This window comes from Pongo pygmaeus, chromosome 5, assembly GCF_028885625.2.
Source record: "Pongo pygmaeus isolate AG05252 chromosome 5, NHGRI_mPonPyg2-v2.0_pri, whole genome shotgun sequence".
Classification (NCBI taxonomy): domain Eukaryota; kingdom Metazoa; phylum Chordata; class Mammalia; order Primates; family Hominidae; genus Pongo; species Pongo pygmaeus.
The window spans coordinates 82,762,726-82,783,335 of NC_072378.2; the positions used below are offsets into that span (position 1 = coordinate 82,762,726).

The window sequence follows — 20,610 nt, forward strand, 5'->3', positions numbered from 1 at the left end:
CAGGTTTGGAGGGGAAATAAGAGTTTGATTTGGGAGTAGGTTAAGTATGAGATAATTTTGAGATATACAGCAGGAGTTTTGTTGTTGTTGTTGTTGTTGTTCGAGACAGGGCCTGGCTCTGTCACACAGGCTGGAGTGCAGTGGCATGATCATGGCTTACTGCAGCTTTGACCTCCTGGGCTCAAGGGATTCAATCCTTCCCACCTCAGCCTCCTGAGTATATGGGACTACAGGCACACACCATCATGCCAGGCTAAATTTTGTATGGAAACATGGGTTTCGCCATGTTGCCCAGGATGGTCTTGAACTCCTATGCTCAAGCGATCTGCCTGCCTTGGCCTCTCAAAGTGCTGGGATTATAGGTGCCTAAGTGGAGATTTTAAATAAAGACATGGGTATATAGACCTGGAATACAAAGAATTCTGGGCTAGCAATATAAATTTGCTAATTGAATGTATGGACCTGAGTATATACCTAAGAACATATAGCAGAACAAAAAGAAAAGGACCTGGCACTGAGCAGGTCATTTAAAAATGAAGTGTTTTGTCATTTAATAGCTAGACAGGAAAGGATGAACCTGCAGAAGAAAAAGAAAAGGCAAACAGCCAAAGAGGTAAGAAGAAACCAGCAGAATGCCCTGACATGGAAGCCAACAGAAAAGAGTATTTCAAGAAACAAGGTGAGTCAACAATGTGGAATGCTGCTGAAAATTCAAATAAGATAAACACTGAAAAACATTCATTGGAATTAGTGAAATGGAAGCCATTTGCAATCTTATTTCAAGTTGCAAAACCTCTTTACGGCATTTCTCCTCAGCACATCTACCTGTGCTTCCTCCTACCTTCCAATAATGAAACAGAATCCGTAAGATTCTCATAGTAAGACATGTGTATTGCAGGGTGGGCTCTGCATGGATCTGGAGAGGACTAAAAAACTAGAGCTTAAAGAGGAAAAAATTTGGCAGCTTAGACAAAAGCAGGTAGCCAAGCATCTACAATCAAAGACAAATAGCAAAATGCAGCATACTACATAAAGGCAGCTCCTACTGGGGTAAAGCATAAAAATTGTGGCTAAGATAGGCTGAAGAGAGAAGTATGTACACTTTTATTTTTAAACAATGAATAATATGGTCTCATACATTTCATTCTTTGTTTAGCCATAATCACCAGGGATTTTGTCAGATTTCTTGGAGCCCATTTCTAGCTAGTGGATAATATGGTATATTATACAGTCAGAGAGTACTTTTCTCAAATATATGCAACTAGATGAGAAATAATATGTAACATCAGCAAGCATAATTCCTGGAATTTAAAAGGTACTCAGTATATATTGATTGAATTTGAAGCATTATTACAATTATGAACTAATTTCAGACATGTTATTGATCCATATGCAGTGAAAATTTTGTTACCTTGAATATCATCATTGAATGTGCAATACTGGTTTCGATACTTGTTCAGGAGACGAAATGCATTCACATTGGCAAAATCTTCAAACTGAATAAGGCAATTCATGCCATACCTATGGGACAAAAACATTCATATTAGAAGAGGCTAATAAAATGCTATTTAAAAATAAACTTTTAAAATTAGCCCATAGAAATAGGAAAACATTATTTCCTTTTAAAGGTTCTATCTTGCTGCTTAAGTATAAATATGTAATATAATATCTGTTCAGCAAATATTTACATGCTTACTACAGAAAAGGCATTGTGTTGCCACTGTGAAATAACATAAAATGACCAAAATATGTTCCCTTTCCTTAAGGAATTTAACTTTTAGTAGAAACAAAAATTTTTGAAGTAAATAAGACGTAATATAAAAGTGGTATAAACAAAGAATGATAGGTGTTCCGAAGATAGATATCACTTCTGGCTGTGATCAAAGACAAAGCAACAAATGAACTGAGTTTTAATGAATGGTTATAATTTCAAAAGTAGAGATGTGGGGTTTTATAAGCTGAGGAAAAATAGAAGCAAAATAACTGAGGTAAAAGATAAAAAAGAAAAATTGTTTAAAAAATGGTTTAAAAGCCCTATTTGGCTATAATGTGGTAGTAAATGTAAGGGTGTAGTGAAAGATACGGTCAGATCTTCATTGTGGCCCTTCCATTCCTCCCGTCTAGCTTCATGGGTAAACATGCTTTCTTCAGTCTCTTTTATTAGGGCACTGATAAAACATTCATGAAGGTTGAGACCTCATGGCTTAATCACTTCCCAAAAGGTCCCATCTCTTAATACTTTCACAATGGCGACTACATTTCAACATATACAACTTAACATGTAATAGTAATGATTAGACCATAGCAGCAGCTTTTACAAACCTTTTATTCTGCTGGTCTCCCAAGTCCCTTACCAGTCACTACCTCACTAAGATCAATGGTTGGGAGAACAATATTAACCTTCTCAGTTTTCCCCTACATTAAAATATTTTGTGCTTTTATTTCTATTTTCTTCCTCAACTTGTGAGAATTATTCTTGCTTCCTTGTTTTGAACCTCCCTATGGACCTTACTGAATCAACTGCACCTCTTTGTACTAACAGCTGCAATTTCTCCTTTACCACTGGTCCTTTCCTGTCCCCAAGCATTTTCAGGACTACCTGATTTTAAGACCACCTCCCTTGACCATGACAAAATCAAAGCTATAGCTACTTATATTTCTTCCCCCGATGTCAAACCTCTCAGAACAGAGAATGTTAAACCTTGCACTCATTTCTCACTTCTTGTCAACATTATAATTCAAGGACAGTCTCAAACCACTACCCCTCGATATCACAAAGCAGATGATTTTTCTCTCTTTTTCTTCTGATACAATAAAAAAACTCTGTAAGTCTTTTATTTCCCTTCAGTTATGTTAATTTATATATAATTACATATTTATCTTGGGTAGACTCTCTTTTCAAATTACTGTAAAATTCACAGGTGAAAACTGGTGTTAACTTTTTTTTTTTTTATTACTAGTGTAGCCTAGCATCTTTTTCTATGTCTACTCGTCATTTGTAATTCTTTCTGGAAGATTCTATGTTCACTTGTTCATTTTTCTATTGTTATAGTTGTTTTCTTTATTATTTCATAAGAATAGTACCTTCTGTTATATACATTGCAATCTAGTACACTGTGCCATTAATTATTTAGACAGTGTTCCTAATTGTTTTCACCAAATAAATTTTAAATTTTTATGTGGTTAGATCTTTCAATCCTTTTATTTATGGTTTCTCCTTTGATGAAATGCTTATAACAGTCTCCTCTACATATATTTATTTAACTATTAATGAAAAATTTCCTCTAATTATATTATAGATTTAGAAAATAGTTAACCTCTAAATCTGGTATACTTTTACTGTTAGGCCATAGATTAAAAAAACAAGCTATACCAAAATTTCTGTTTTCCATATAATCACCCAACTATGTCAGCACCATTTATTTAACAGTCCATCCTTCTCCTCATCACCTATAATTAGATACTATATTCTGATATATAGTAGGGTCTGTTTCTGTGCTTTCCTATTTTATTATACTACTACTGATGACAACAAATATGTTTTCCTTTATAAGATATTACACACACACACTTACTCTTCACAACCACTCTATGAAGTAAGTACTATTATTATTCTCATCCAATAGATGAGGAAACAGGCACACAGGTATACCACATCAGTACTGCTCAGTAATGATAGTCTAACAGTAATGATTAGTCTTACTAATCTATCAAGAAAAAAATACCTCCCTGCTTTAATTCCTACAGCTTTATAGTAATTTTAATATTTAGTACTGTTAATCATCTTTTATCCTTCTTTTTAAGTATTTACTTGGCTGTCATACTGGTTTATAAGCATAGGCTCTGGAGTCAGAGCTCCTGGGATCAATCTTGTCCTCCTTACATACCGTGCATCCTTAACTGTTCTGTGCCTCTGATTTCCTATCAGAAAAATGAGAATAGTAACAGCCTATTACCATAAGGCTGTTAGCAGGATTAAATGAAGTGATAAACGTTAAGTGCTCATTGCAATGACTGGCACATAAGTACTCTATAGCCACTTAAAAATCTACAGATTTTAAAAAATTATTTAATAGTAACAATAGAAGCCATAGGCAGGTAAATAATATTCTCAAAGGCCTAAGAGAAAATAACTGTCATCCTAGACAAAGCTATTTTTCAACAGTAAGGTTTATGCAGCCAACAAACATATGAAGAAAAAGCTCACATCACTGGTCATTAGAGAAATGCACATCAAAACCACAATGAGATACCATCTCACGCCAGTTAGAATGGTGATCATTAAAAAGTTAGGAAACAACAGAAGCTGCAAAGGATGTGGAGAAATAGGAACGCTTTTACACTATTAATGGGAGTGTTAATTAGTTCCACCATTGTGGAAAACAGTGTGACGATTCTTCAAGGATCTAGAATCAGAAATCCCATTTGACCCAGAAATCCCATTACTGGGTATATACCCAAAGGATTATAAACCATTCTACTATAAAGACACACGCACATGTGTGTTTATTGCAGGACTATTCACAATAGCAAAGACTTGGGACAAACCCAAATGCCCATCAATGATAGCCTGGATAAAGAAAATGAGGCACATATATGCCATGAAATACTATGCAGCCATAAAAAAGGATGAGTTCATGTCCTTTGCAAGGACATGGATGAAGCTGGAAACCATCATTCTCAGCAAACTAACACAGGAAGAGAAAACCAAACACAGCATGTTGTCGCTCATAAGTGGGAGTTGAACAATGAGAACACATAGACACAGGGAGGGGAACATCACACATGGGGCCTGTTTGGGGGTGTGGGGCTAGGGGAGGGATAACATTAGGAGAAATACCTAATGTAGATGATGGGTTGATGGGTGCAGCAAACCACCGTGGTGCATGTATACCTATGTAACAAACCTGCACATTTGGCACATGTACCCCAGAACTTAAAGTATAATAATTAAAAAATAAATACAATTAAGACATCTTTAGATAAATAAAAATCAAAAGACTTTTACTAAAGAAACTTCTAAAAGGTATATTTCAGAAAGAACAAAAATAATCCCAGTTTAAAAGGCCTATGTATAATAAAATGGTAAAATGTAGGGAAATACAAGCAATTTTTATCCACATAAAACAGTAATAAAAATAAATCTACTTCTAGCATGACAGAGTGAAGAAGTTGGCAAATTCATTCCCTAAACAGCAACGATATTGCAAGACAAAATATTTAGAACAACCATTTCAGCGCTCTGTAAATCACTAAAGACAAAAAGAAGCAACAATTTAAAAGTAAAATGGGATAGGGGGGTCAATTCTGAAGGGAACATAAACTTTTTCTACTCCTTTTATGTATGATGCCGTTCATCCTCCAAGGAAACACTTTAGCTAGCTGTATTAATAATTACAAAAATGTTACTAAAAACTGGTAAAATCATTTCTATGGTTACAAATTACTACATTTTTGTAACCTAGCAGAGAAGCAAACTTCGTCATAGCGACTAAGTACCCCAAACACAAATATCAGTCAATAATCATGAGGTGCTTGTAATGGCTCTTCTGCTTCTCTGGTTTCTAAGCAGACCTTTAGAAAGTAAAGACTGTGAGCCTTTGGAGAGTGCTGTCATACGGTTTGCTCCTAATGTATCATATACTGGTGGTCTAGAAGCATTGGATGAGCTGTCATTATGTTCAGAAGGAGCAGAACTCTGTGGTCTCAGTATGTGAGGAGGAATCAGAGCCTTCTCAATTCTATTCCCGGATCTACTACTTACTTGGTTCTGCGGTTTTGTGCTTGTTAGAATTTCTCTGTGGTTAAAATGAAATCCCTACAATATGGTTTGCCTTCAATGTTTAGGACACAATGTGGTCAGACTATAAATTTATAATTTTCTTAAGTGAAATCTGGGAATAGGCATAGGTAGTAAAATGGTGTACAGCATACCTTATCATTTACAAAAGTTTATTTTAGAAGTATCCCTTAGAAACTATATATCAGTTTTAGTTTCATGACTTTTCTCTACCTGGTAGTTAACTCTGATTTGACTCCTAAAGATTTAGAGAGAGGCATTCTGAATTCATTTTGTAATATAAGCATCTTGCATCATATAATAAAAGAAAGCCACGTAAGGGATAGTTAGTTCCAATTTGAACCCACTTTGTCACTATAAAATTATAAGTAGTGGAACACTGAGAAGTTAGCCAATTCAGTTCTACATCACTATGAAAAGAACCTACTATTTTATGATCAAAATACCACATAAAATACTAGGTGCAAATGGTTTTAAAAGTTAACAGAAATAGCACCCATAAAATTAACATGTAAAAACTGCAGAGATTTTGCATTGTTAAATCTGACAAATACCTTATTACAGTGACTAATCACTATATCTAGCACTATGTGTCAGGCACTATGCTTCATACTTTATAGGGATTATCTCAATTCTGTCAGCAACCCAGTGAAGAAGGTATTATCCATTTAGCAGATAAACAAATGAACTCAGTAAGATTAAAAGCCATGGTTGAGTTCATACTGCTAATAGGTGGTAAGGTCTGGACTGAACCACAGGGCTCAGTGCTATATATACTGGCTACCACAGAGCACCAACAGAGTTATCAAGTCAATGAAATGAAGAGCATATTTACATCTGAAAATATTGCACTGATAATATAAGGGTGTTATAATTTTATCATAAAACTATTAATATCAAAACAGTATTTGTATGCATTCAACATACCAGGTCCTTTTATTATAGGAAATATATGAACAGATATTGGTGAGAACATTAATCTTTCTTTGATTATAAGTGATCAAGAATTCAGTGTAACCAGGTTAACCAAGCATGTTTTAATTTTTCCTGAGATATAGTAAAATGTTTTTATAGGATTTATTACATATGGAACATTCAAGATCTAGTGCACTAGCTCTGATGAGTGCCTTAGGGATAACTTATTCCAAATTACTCACTTTTGATAATGTACTGAAGCTTGAGAGTGCTCAATGAATTAAGCAGCAAATAAGAAACATGGATCTTGCCCTGGAAATGCTCACTGGCAAAATAGTCTCATTGGGAAGACAAAAGGATGCAAGCAAATAACTTAAAGGAGGTTCAGATTAAAAGCAAAAGCAGTGGCACACTGATCACTAAAGGACTGAGGGAAAACAACATGAATTAGGTGAGACTTAAGATGGGCCCTTGGTAGAATTCAAATAAGGAAAAGAGTGGAGTAAAGAATCAATCATAGAATAGAGGTCTCAAAGTTTGTACTGGGGAGATGACAAACATTAGCTTCAAGGACTTTAGAAGATCAGTATTGGTTGCTGAATTTCAGATGATAAATGGTCTTGAATGCTAGAATAAGTAATCTGAAGTTGACACAAGTTATCTCTGGCCAAGAACCATTCAAATTCAATTCTTCTTTGCAGGTAACAATGAAGAAGACGGATGTGTTAACTTCTTTCATAGCAATATGGCTTTTGCTCCTACTACTTTACTTCCACATTATTTTGTAACATTTAGACAGTTCTTTCATTTCTCTTACCACTCCTTCTATTATATTTTACTGTTACTTCTTAATTATTCTTTGTGACAGTAGAAATGATAAAGATTCAGCCATAATCATCCATTCTTTTCCCCCATATTCTCATCCCCTCAAGTTTCTTGTATTCTTAAGGAATTGACAATCATGTTTTACACAAATTACTTCTAAATTTACATCTCTGCTGCTGATCTTTCAAAGAAACAACTCTGTTTCCAAAATGATACCAAGGACTTGAAGAAATGTTATACTATGAATCGTTTTTCTTTTAGAATGAGAGATAAATAATTAAAACAATATTTCCAACCATTTTTATCTAGTATTTATTTCTGTAAAAAGCATCTATAGTATCAAAAAATCACAACATTTATAGCAAGGACCAAAAAAAAAAAAAAGAATCACAAGCAAAATAGAATCACTATGTTTAGGTGTTGTCTGCTTTTCAAAAAAAATAGCAAACCTAAGAGATTCTGAGTTCCTTAAAATTCAAAAAATTTTGAAGTTCTGTTTATAACTAAAGTTGCTATTTAGTATATTCTACTAAAAAACATTTTAAAAAATCCTCCTTGTCTCCAAAATTCATGAAACTTTTTCCCTTGTGATTTTAATTTTATTATTTTGTTGTTGTTTTTAAACTTTTATTTTAGGTTCAGGGGTACATATACAAGGTAGTTTTATAGGTAAATTCATGTCATGGGGGTTTGTTGTACAGATTATTTTATCACCTAGATGCTAAGCCTGGTACACAATAGTTACTGCTCCTCTTCCTCTTCTGATCCTCCACCCTCTGGGGTGGGGATGAGAACACATGGACACTAGGCCCCAGTGTCTGTTGTGCCCCTCTTTGTGTTCAAGTGTTCTCATCATTTTAAATCCCACTTATAAGTGAGAACACACAGTACTTGGTTTTCTGTTCTTGCATTAGTTTGCTAGGGATAATGGCCTCCAGCTCCATCCATGTTCCTGCAAAGGATGTGCTCTCACTCTTTTTTGTGGCTGTATAATATTCCATGGTGTATCAGTACCACATTTTCTTTATCCAGTGTATCACTGATGGGCATTTAGGTTGATTCTATGTCTTTGCTATTGTGAATAGTGCTCCAATAAACAAAAAAATGTGTGCATGTATCTTTGTGGTAAAATAATTTATATTCTTTTGGATATATATCCACTAATGGGATTGCTGGGTCAAATGGTACTTCTGTTTTTATTTCTTTGAGGAATCTCCATACTGCTTCCACAATGGCTGAACTAATTTACACTCCCACCAGCTGTGTATAAGCATTTCCTTTGCTCCTCACCCTTGCCAGGATCTGTTATTTTTTGACTTTTTAATAATAGCCATTCTGACTGGTATGACATGGTATCTCATTATGGTTTAGATTTGCATTTCTCTAATGATCAGTGATATTGAGCTTTTTTTCATATGCTTATTGGCCGTATGTATGTTCTTTTGAAAAGTGTCTCTTCATGTTCTTTGCCTACTTTTTAATGGGGTTGTTTTTTCTTGTAGATTTAAGTTCCTTAAAATTCTGGATATTAGACCTTTGTCAAATCCATAGTTTGCAAATATGTTCTCCCATTCTGTAGGTTCTTTGTTTACTCTGTTGATAAATTTTTTTTTTTTTTTGCTGTGGAAAAGCTTTTAGTTTAATTAGATCCCATTTGTACATTTTTGCTTTTGTTGTGATTGCTTTTGCCATCTTTATCATGAAATCTTTGCCTGTTCCTATGTTCAGAGAGCCATTTCTCAGTAAAGCAAGGAGGTAAAGGGAACATCCAGTGAGGAAGTGAGGAGGTAAGGGAGCCTGTTGTTAAAGTGCGGGTTTCCAGGTAAACAGTGGAAAGATCTGAGAAGAAGAAGAGTGTTGGCAGTCTGGTTTAGGGAAGATGAAGCACAAAACGTGAAGTATGAAAAAGCATAGGCCGGGCGCGGTGGCTCACGCCTGCAATCCCAGCACTTTGGGAGGCCGAGGCAGATGGATCACCTGAGGTCCGGAGTTCGAGACCAGCCTGGCCAACCTGGTGAAACCCTGTCTCTACTAAAAATACAAAAATTAGGTAGGAGTGGTGGCAGGTGCTTGTAATACCAGCTACTTGGGAGGCTGAGGCAGGAGAATCACTTGAACCCAGGAGGTGGAGGTTGCAGTGAGCCATGATTGCACCACTGCACTCCAGCCTGGGCAACAGAGTGAGAATCCATCTCCAAAAAAAAAAGAAAAGAAAAAAGAAAAAGCACGAAGTATGTGGAGGCATACATGAAAAGAGACAAATGATATGTTATTTTTACATGTTAATAGGCAACCAAGTATAACAATAATGTGAAGCAAGACTTTCTAATTATGTGCACAGGCCATCTGATGGAGAGCAAAGGTGGAGCATGGGGAGATGAGTATGTGAAAGAGGGAACTTCATGGCCTCTGTGCTGAAGGCAGCATGGGTACAGGCTCAAATCCTCAGAGAAGCTTTGGCTCTAAAGGACTTATCTGTGCTTCAACATACCACTGTATTCTTCTATTTCTAGTTTGTACCATTCCTTATGCCTAAAATGCCTTCATATAAGGGATGCAGAAATTTAGAAAATGCTTTTATAAACTCCATCTGCAAACTTACAATAAAGAATTAAAGGTCTCCTCAAATGCATGTTCCAGTAAATACCTCATCTCCAACCTCAATCATGTCATTTACTTCTGTAGTTTGAATCACTAATTCTGTGTCTTTTTCTCCATTTAGTCTGAATCAAACTGTTTATTTCTAAAAGCCAGCAACTTCTACAAAACACTAAGGGTCACGTATTCAGCAGAAAATAGAATTGTATATTATTTTACTGAAGAATATTACCACATAAAATTTTAGATCTAGAAATGCCCTCAGAGATGATTTAGCAATAACTAATGACCAGGAAGGTTAAAAAACACCCAAGGTTCCAGAAAAATATATGCTAGTGAGTGTTGCCATCTAAGAGAAAAGCCAGAGGGACTAAGTCCAATAGCCACATATGGTAGAGTAGACCTTTTTTGTAATGTAGTAAGATACCTTCTATCTTATTTCATACTATAAGAATACAGAATATTTTCAGGTAAGTTTATCAGAATTTATTGCTGGCACATCTCATTTTATTGTGCTTTGCTTTACTGCACTTTGAAGATACTGCAATTTTTTTACAAATTGAAGATTTGTGACAACCCTTGTCGAGCAAATCTATTGGGACCATTTTTTTCCAACAGAATGTGCTCACTTTGTGTCTCTGTCACATTTTGGCAATGCTCCCAATATTTCAAACTTTTGCATTATTATTATATGTGTTATGATGATCTGTGATCAGTGATCTTTTATGTTACCATTATAATTGCATATAAGATGGCAAACTTAATCAATAAATGTTGTGTATGTTCTGACTGCTCCACTGACTGGCCATACTCATGACTCTCTCCTTCTCCTCAAACCTCCCTATTCCCTGAGACACAACACTATTGAAATTAGGCCAATTAACAACCCCACAATAGCCTTTAAGTGTTCAAGTCAAAGGAAGAGTCACACATCTCTTTAAATCAAAAGCTGGAAATGGTTAAGTTTAGTGAGAAAGGAATGTTGAAAGCTGAGACAGGACAAAAGTTAGACCTGTTGTACGAAGCAGTTAGCCAAGTTGTGAATGCAAAGGAAAAGTTCTTGAAGTAAACTAAAAGCACTACACTAGTGACCACACAAATGATAAGAAAGCAAAAAAAGTCTTTTTTAGGGAGTCTTTTGATAGGGAGTCTTTTGATAGGGAGAAAGTTTGAGTGATCTGGATAGATTAAACCAGTCACAACATTTCCTTAAGCCAAAGCCTAATCCATAGCAAGGCCCTAACTCTCTTCAATTCTATAAAGGCTGAGAAAGGTAAGGAAAATGCAGAAGAAAAGTTTGATGCTAGCAAAGTCTGATCCGTGAAGTTTAAGGAAAACAGCTGTCAACATAACATAACATAACATAACATAACATAACATAACATAACATAACATAACATGCAAGGTGAAGCAGAAAGTACTGATGTAGAAGCTGCAGCAAGTTATCCAGAAGATCTACCTAAGCTCATAAATGAAGGTGGTTACATTAAAGACCAGATTTAAAATGGAGACAAAATAGCCTTCTGTAGAAAGATGATGGCATCTAGGGCTTTCATAGCTAGAAAGGAGAAGTCAACGTCTGGCTTCAAAGCTTCAAAGAATAGGCTGACACCCTTGTTAAGGTCTAATGCAGCTGGTGACGTTAATCTGAAGCCAATGCTCATTTACCATTTTGAAAAACATAGGTCCCTTAAGAATTATGCTAAATAGACCCTGTCTGTGCTCTATAAATGAAACAAAGCCTGGGTAACAACATATCTGTTTACAGCATGGTTTACTGAATATCTTAAGTCCACTAATGAGACCTACTGCTCAGAAAAATAAGATTCCTTTCAAAATATTGCTGCTTATTGACAATGCACCTAGTCAGCTGAAGAGTTCTGATGGAGATGTACCAGAACAATGTTTTCATGCCTGCGAACACAACATCTATTCTGCAGCTCATACATAGAGAGGCAATTTAAACTTTCAAGTCTTATTACATAGAAAATGCACTTCCTAAAGTTATTGCTACCCTAGACAATAATTCCTCTTATGAATTTGGGCAAAGTAAATTGAAAACCTCTGGAAAGGGTTTACCATTCTAGATGTCATTAAGAACATTTGTGATACACGGAAGCAGGTCAAAACATCAACATTAATGGGAGTTTGGAAGAAGCTAATTCCAACTCTCATGGATAACTTTGAGGGGTTCAAGACTTTAGCAGAGGAAGTCACTGCAGATGTGGTGGAAATAACAAGTAGAACTAGAATTAGAAGTGGAGCTTGAAGATGGGACTGAATTGCTGCAATCTCATGATAAAACCTGAATGGCTGAGGAATTGCTTCTTCTGGATGAGCAAAGAAAGTGTTTTTTTGAGATGAAATTTACTTCTGGTGAAGATGCTATGAATACTGTTGAAACGAAAACAATTTAGAATATTTAGATTTGGAATATCACATAAACTCAGTTGATAAAGGAACAACCTGGTTTGAAAGGATTGACTTCAATATTGAAAGAAGTTCTACTGTGGATATAATGCTGTCAAATAGCATTGCGTGCTACACAGAGATCTCTCATGAAAGGAAGAGTCAATTGATGTTGCAAACTCCATTACTGTCCTATTTTCAGAAATTACCACACTCACCCAACCTTCAGTAACCACCATTCTAATCAGTCAGCAGCTATCAACATCAAAGCAAGACCCTCCACCAGCAAAAAGATTATGACTCTCTGAAGGCTCAGATGATCATTCACATTTAATAGCAATAAAGTTATTTCTTAATTAAGGTAGACAAATTTTTTAAACAATGCTATTGCATACGTAGTATGCTACAGTACAGTGTAAACACAAGTGAGTTTTATTTTATTTTATTTTATTTTTTTGGAGACAGGGTCTCACTCCATCATCCAGGCTGGAGTGCAATGGCATGATCACAACTCACAGCAGCCTCAACATCCCAGGGTCAAGTAATCTTCCTATTTCAGCCTCCCTAGTGGCTGGGACCACAAGAGTGTGCCACTGTGCCTGGCTAATTTTTCTTTTAATGTTTTGCAGAGACAAGGGCTCACTACATTGCCCAGGCTAGTCTCAAACTCCTCAGCTCAAACTATTCACCCGCCTTGGCCTCCCAAAGTGCTGGGATTACAGGCATGAGTCACCGGGCCTGGCCTTAAACATAACTTTTATATTCACTGAGAAACCAAAAAATTCATGTGACTTGCTTTATTGTAATATTTGTTTTATTGTGGTTGTCTGGAACCAAAGCTGCAATATCTTTGAGGTATTCCTGTATTCAAATAAATATGAATGTTATTTATCTTTCTGTGCACACTTTCAAACTATATATTTATGCAATGATGCTGCAACTGCTCAACTACTTTCAACTACAAGGTGAATTTAAAATCAATTTAATTGCTTGATAGTTATATCTTGTGGTAATTTTCTATCCTTTTTCCTCATTGGCAATAACAGATTTGAACAAGTATTTTGTGAACTATAATTGAATATGAATACTAATTGGATCAATATTCTCATTCTGATTATTCTCAAAAGTCAATATCCACTTCAAAGGATTTTTCCTGAAATGTCACCATTATGATACTTAAAATAATTGCTTGTAGGTTCTATACATAATCTTCAAAGAGGCATTCCAAAGGCATTATGAACATTAGCAGTTATTATTGTACAGTGTTCCAGAGTACTACTTAGAAAAAGATAACAATCATTCAGATCTTCGTTTTTAAAAAAATCAAACTATTTTATAGTGAGACCTCAAAATCAAAAGAAAAACTAAAAAAGGACTTTGCATGTATAACTGCTTAAAATAAAAACTTTGAAAGCCAATATCCATTCTTAGGCCACAGAGTAATGGAAATCCATGCATATTACTCAAGAATAATCAGAATGGTACATTTAGAAATAGCTGAAAGCACAAATCCAATGTAAAGTACAAATCTAGCTTCTCTGGCACAATCATCTGGAATAATGTCAAAGTCTGAATACTAACCATCTTCCATAATCAGCACTCACCTATCAATAACATGTCCTGAGTTATGTCTATTTATAATTCCAAATTAATAGTGTTTCTTATGGCAGTATTATTGTCTAATACTAATTAAATGCCAAAATATTATGTTCCCTGTTTTATAAATAAGCTCTTTTCCTCTCATATACTAAGGACATAATGAACTAAGCCATCATACGTTCAATGGTATTGAAGATATTTAAGCCCAAACTGTTTTAGAATTGCTTCCATTGGCACCGGTATGGGTGCAATTACCTGCATGCCAATCTCTACCCACCCTTAAAATAGTGCAATAATTAGTTGATTTAATCTGACATACTACTAAAATTAGAATTCTATTGGCAGAGTCTCTGCTTCATTCCTAACAATTTTTAGGGACAAAACATGATGCCATCTATGTAGTTCTAATAATTGTTTTGACTTCATTTCACATTAAACCATTTATGAATGACTCTGGAACTTTTTTTGAATTAACAAGTATGCTTATATTTCAGCCTAAATTTTCAAGAATGCAACTTCGTCTCTGCAAAATTGACAAATTTCCATAATCTGATTAACAAAGCTATATTGTAGGTAGTTTATCTTTTAGGAAGGGTAATTTTGGTAGTTTACTGAGTTTACTAACATAGGGATGTGTGGAAGCTCAATAATTTATCATTTTTAAACTAATAATTTTATTCTGGTATCGCTGAGAAACATAAAACAACACAAGAAATTTCTGTGCCTAAAACAATACTTACTAAAAAGAACCCAATAATCCAGCAGATTATTACAAACAAATTGAGCCTTTTGGGTTAAAATCTCAAGTCTCTCCCCTGCCCTTCTAAGAATTCCTTGTGCAATTCTAAATCAATAAAAAGAACTGGAAAAAGTATACTGAAGACAGATCAAATGAACAACCCCAGGCCACTTATTACTAAGCAAAATACTCAGGTTTTGAAAAAGTCTGACCCTGTCAGTAACCTGATTAGTCAAAGAGGAAATAAAAATCTGATAATTTTGCTCTCAGTGCAGCCCAGTCAGAGGAGAACAGTTTTAGCCTCTCTGATGAAAAATGTCTAAATAAAACTATGTCTCTTAAGGAGGCATACATGACAAGATGTATAAACTTTGCATTTTCTAGATAGGGGTATTTTGGTCCGACTGTTTTCCAGAGATGTGCAAGAAACATAAGTAACTTCTGAAACAGATAATTATAGTTGATGTTTGCAAATGACTTAGAATTCCATTCTCACTTCTGAAACTAATAGACTAATATGGTCAAAATAAATACTGAATAAATCTCTCATATATTGTTTTCTTTTTATATATAAACATAGATATTCTGTATATGTGATATCCATTGATAATCCATTGAAAAATATTAGCAGAACAAGAACAGAGATATATGATATTTGATAGTCATTTATTAAAAGCCAATAGGTCCAAAATTCTCCTCACTTAAACAGCCTAAGTGACCAATTCAAGTGTCACATTCTTCTTTTTTTCATACTCCATTAGAGTTTATACTGAATAATGAAACTGAAAAAAGGTGGCATGCTCTATAAAGAAAATACATCTGCTTTTACATTCTATATGTTCTAAATTGCCACTTTTCATTCCTTTTCTTTTTGAAGTTGTTAGCTAAACTGCAGAACAGATCAGGTCCCAGATTTCTTGTTAAATGATCTACTCATCTTTTTTCTGCCTAAGGCCTTCTCAAAAATAAAAAAATTGATATTTATATAGGACAAATCCTATAAATAAAATGCCTGGAAAATCTAAATATTGATAATAAAATCTATAAAGTTGCCTAGATAAACAATAAGGTATTATAGTAGCTTTATTTCGGGGTAAGACTTTTTCTGTGCCTTGCTTTCTTTTAAATTAACTTAAATGATGTGTTATTTACATACAATAAAAGTACTCCTATTAAGTATACAATTAGGGTAAGTTCAAATAAATGTATCTTATGTCTCACCTTTACAAAGGTAAGGTATAGAATATTCACAACATTCCCAAAAGTTCTCTTGTGGCCCACCTCAGTCAATCCCCAGTCCAGCATAGGCCCCAGAAAGTCACTGATCTGCTTTCTAGTACTGGAGATTAAACTTTTTTGAGACAGAGTCTTACTTTGTCACCCAGGCTGGAGTGCAATGGTACAATCTCAGCTCACCGCAGTCTCCACCTCCTGGACTCAAGTGATCCTCCAGCCTTAGCCCTATAAGTATCTGGGACCACAGGCACGCACCACCATGCCCAGTTATTATTATTATTATTATTATTATTGTATTTTTGGTAGAGACGGGGTTTCACCATGTTGCCCAGGCTGGTCTTGAACTCCTGAGCTCAAGCAATCTGCCAGCCTTGGCCTCCCAAACTGCTGGGGTTATAGGTGTGAGCCACTGTATCTGCCTCACACTTTTGAGAGGTTAAATTAATACAAGCCCTTGGAACAAACTCTGGCACATAATAAGGATTCACTAAATATTAGTTATTGTTTGCTCAGTGGGATTTTGTTGTTTATCACAAGAGCCACGAGTAAGCTTGGTGGTATATTAAACCATGATTGAGTAAGCAATGACCCAGGAATATTTATTGGTCCTTTCCTTAGATATCTGTGTATATTTAGGTAAGTGTTACTATAGCATGTGGGTAAAGGTAGTATGGTCCCAAATGAAATACTCAGTGCTAATAAACAGTTCCAGTCTAATTATCTTTCAGTTATTGATTCATTTATATTCTAAATCTTGTTCCTCTATCATTTGTGTTTGTTTTTTTCTATAATAAACTGTACATGCAAGTATATAATACATAGACAACACATATATAATAAAGTGTATATGCAAGTAACATTAAGGGATATTAATTGTGACATTTAAGAAATATTCTTGGGAGGCTTTGATTATATGCCTTTTCTATCATAAAGTACACCATATTTGGATTTCATAATATACAAATCTTGAGACTGTTCTGTCAGTTTACTTTAGTGGAGGTATTACGAAGTAGTTAAACAATAACATAAAACATTACTAAGACAATGCATAAGTCAAAATATAGCCAGTTTTGTAAATTGTCTAATTGGCTTTCCCTCCCGAAATGCATTTTTTCAGATATACCCAACTGTTCCCCCTTTTTATATCAATAATTTTATAAAATTTGAAATAATTACAGGCCTAAATGAATCTATCTATAAAAAGAGATTGGGAAAGAAGTTAGTAACTAACGCATTCTGGTTGTGCTCTTGTCCTCGGAGACTAGGTTAATGAGAATTTGGAAGAGGATTAAGTCTTCCAAAATGACCCAAACGGATTTATTACAACGAGATTCTAGTGCCTATCTTCAGTGTTTAAACTAGGAGGCTGTCCAAATGTAAACTTCTGGAATATGTAGGTGTTTATAAAAATAAAAGTCTTCATTAACTTTTAAAAATATCTTTGTCTCATTCCAAAATTCTATATTACTCCATAGCAAGAAAAATAACCCCTGTATTGTTCCAAAACTTCTTGTGAAATATAGACCCAGAGGTCTGGATTTATAGGTCTCTGTAATGCTTTTTTACAAATATATCATATATCTCATTCTTTAATCCATCTAATGGGTAAAAACATAGCACATCAAAAAATGGTGCTGGGGCAAGGGGTGGGGTGACCTGTACTCGTGTAAGTAAAATGAATGATATTACCATACTTCAGTTGATTTGCGTAATAAATTTCTATTTGATTTTTCTAAGACATTATACATTTAAAAAACATATTTCTTATCAGACTATATCTGCTTTTACATTCTATATGTTCCAAATTGCCACTCTTCATTCCTTTTCTTTTTGAAGTTGTTAGCTAAACTGCACAACAAATCAGGTCCCAGATTTCTTGTTAAATGATCTACTCCACTTAAAAATCTCTTTTCTCCCTAACGCCTTCTCAAAAATAAAAAAAAAAAAATTGATATTTCTGTAGGACAAATCCTATTTAATTATTATACTTTCCTCCGGCAAAAATGATCACCATATCCTATAGTGATTAGAAACAGCTGAGAAACTGGGTTTCTCAGAACTGCACACTACTACATGCAGTAGTGGCACGCTAATGGAGGGCATTAACTGGGATTTTGCAAAAATAGCAATCCTGACTAACTGATTTTGGAAACACTTGGCAAAGCAAAACAAAGGGGTTTCTTTACTCAGCATTCAAGTTCTCTGAACCCGAACATGCTTCTACAAACTAATAATCTCTGAGAAGAGGATGCATAATATGTGGAATTTCTCATTCTTATTTTGCTAGAAAATACCTTTTCACAGTCCAAAGGAGTTGAAAAGATTACTGAAAAGACTCTACACATGCAATTCTTAAAACAGAGTAGAAAAGTTCTAAGTTGTTCAACAGTTTGTAATAAAAAGGAAAGGATTCATAACTGTTCCACACTAATAAATAACATAAGAATGTCATTTTGGGAGAAGAAAATTTAAACAAACAAGATAAATTTATAATCAAAGCCAAACAAATTTAGTTAATTTCAAATGAAGTAAAGTTGTGGCTAGGCGAAGGAGTAAAAAAAAAAATCTAACTAGAAAACCCACACTACAATGTCAGGAAAGGGGCTTTTACTTTCTGGTAATATAAAATGAAAAGGTCTCAAGACGAATGGGCCCATAATTTGGGACTATTCCCACCTCAGGATTACTTGCTGATACAGCACTAACTCTTTTCAAAGATAGGATTATTAAGTAGTAAGTAACTTCACAAAGCTCCAGAAAATTCGAAAGGGATAAAAATTTAAAAACAAAGTAAGTTAAATGACAATTTACAGATGCAAATTGTCTGAAAACCATTTTCTCTTTTCCTGGGGTGGCTCTATCAGGTCATAAGTGAAAAGAGCTGTGTGGCAGCTTAATGGAAAAGGGGAGAATGTGGCTACAACTGAGTCACATGGAGGCTGCAATTGGTTTTTTTGAAATTTGGCAATGTTGAATAATAAGCATATGTGGAATAAAGAGGTTCCCATTCCTCTTTCTCATATGAACCTATATTAGTCATTGATATGATTAGTCTTTCTCATATCAACTACATCAGTCATTAGTCACATATTAGTCATTGTGTTTTTCTGTAAGCTGATAACAGTAATACGTTGTGGGTTCTGTGGTATCCAGTAAAAAAGGTTAAAGTTTATATTTTCAAACTCCCAGTTAAGAAGAAACTTGGCAATAAAGGAGAATACAGATTCAGAGCAATCTTGGTGGCAAATGAAAATATTAAGTATGGGACATTCCAAATTCTCCACATACCAAGGAATGTAAAGACATAGGAAGTCATAACTTCAAGTAAAAATATTCAATTTCATAGTGAAAATGTAAGACACTAAGGGCAACATATTATTTTTTATTACTTTTTTTAAAAAATTGTGGGTACATAGTAGGTGTATATATTTATGGGGCACATGAGATATTTTGACACAGGCATGCAATGCATAATAATCACATCATGGAAGATGAGGTATCCATCCCCTCAAGCATGTATCCTTTGTGTTACAAACAATCCAATTATACTCTCTTAGTTATTTAAAACTGCACAATTTTGCATTTCAAATTTTCATGCACAAAATGCACAGGTGACTATAGTCACCCTGTTTTGCTGTTAAATACTACTCATTCTATTTTTTTGTACCTGTTTTAAAATGTGGACATCATTAAACCAACTCACCTGATATATTAAAGGATCCCAGAGATATGACTATGAAATATCCTTAACAGGGCTACCAAATAAACAAATCTATAAAAATTTACTGTAAAACAATAGACACAAAAAAGCCTAAACACTCTCATGAAATCCTAACAGAGAAGCATTTTTATTTCTGAAATATAATGTGCTATCTTGAATTTCCATATTGGTATGTGTTAAGTTTTTAAAGATACCAATTTCAAGTGTTACAGAACATAATTTGTGTGTAACATACTTTAATTGTATCTAAAAACAACATTCTAGGCCTTAAAATTGAGGTATATAGTATTTTTAAAAACCATATGAAAGAGAAGTTGAAACAAAGGATATCCAGGTTAAAGTTGGAGAGACTTACATATTATGCTTGCAAATATTCCCATGCTTCTATACTTCAGGAAAGCTGTGCTTTTTTTCTTTTACGGGTGATTGGAAAGGCACTGCAGTCAGCTACTTACCCCCTAAGTCCAAGGATTAGATTCAAACAACTAAATGCAAGATAAAACTTCCTCTAAAACTGAGGACACACATATCATGTTCACAGAATTAGTCTCTCTTTATAGACTTAGCAGGTATATATGCAGATAATATTTATATGTGTATACATTTATATTGATATTTATATGTCTATTTATGGAATTAATCTTTATATGTAAACTAATTCTCTAAAAGCAACTAATACCTCCTTAGAATATAGGCAAAAGGGCCAGGCGTGGTGGCTCACGCCTGTAATCCCAGCACTTTGGGAGGCCAAGGCAGGTGGATCACCTG

General features: G+C 34.7%; 1 protein-coding gene across 2 annotated transcripts in view; it reads right to left on the bottom strand.

Moving 5' to 3' along the window:
* ME1 (malic enzyme 1) overlaps window positions 1–20,610 on the bottom strand; it is a 226,597-nt gene that overhangs the window by 41,253 nt on the left and 164,734 nt on the right. For both annotated transcript variants that reach the window (XM_054492838.2, XM_054492839.2), the window contains exon 7: window positions 1,412–1,521. In XM_054492838.2, the coding sequence (XP_054348813.1) occupies window positions 1,412–1,521 (110 nt within the window). The remainder of the gene's footprint in view (window positions 1–1,411; window positions 1,522–20,610) is intronic.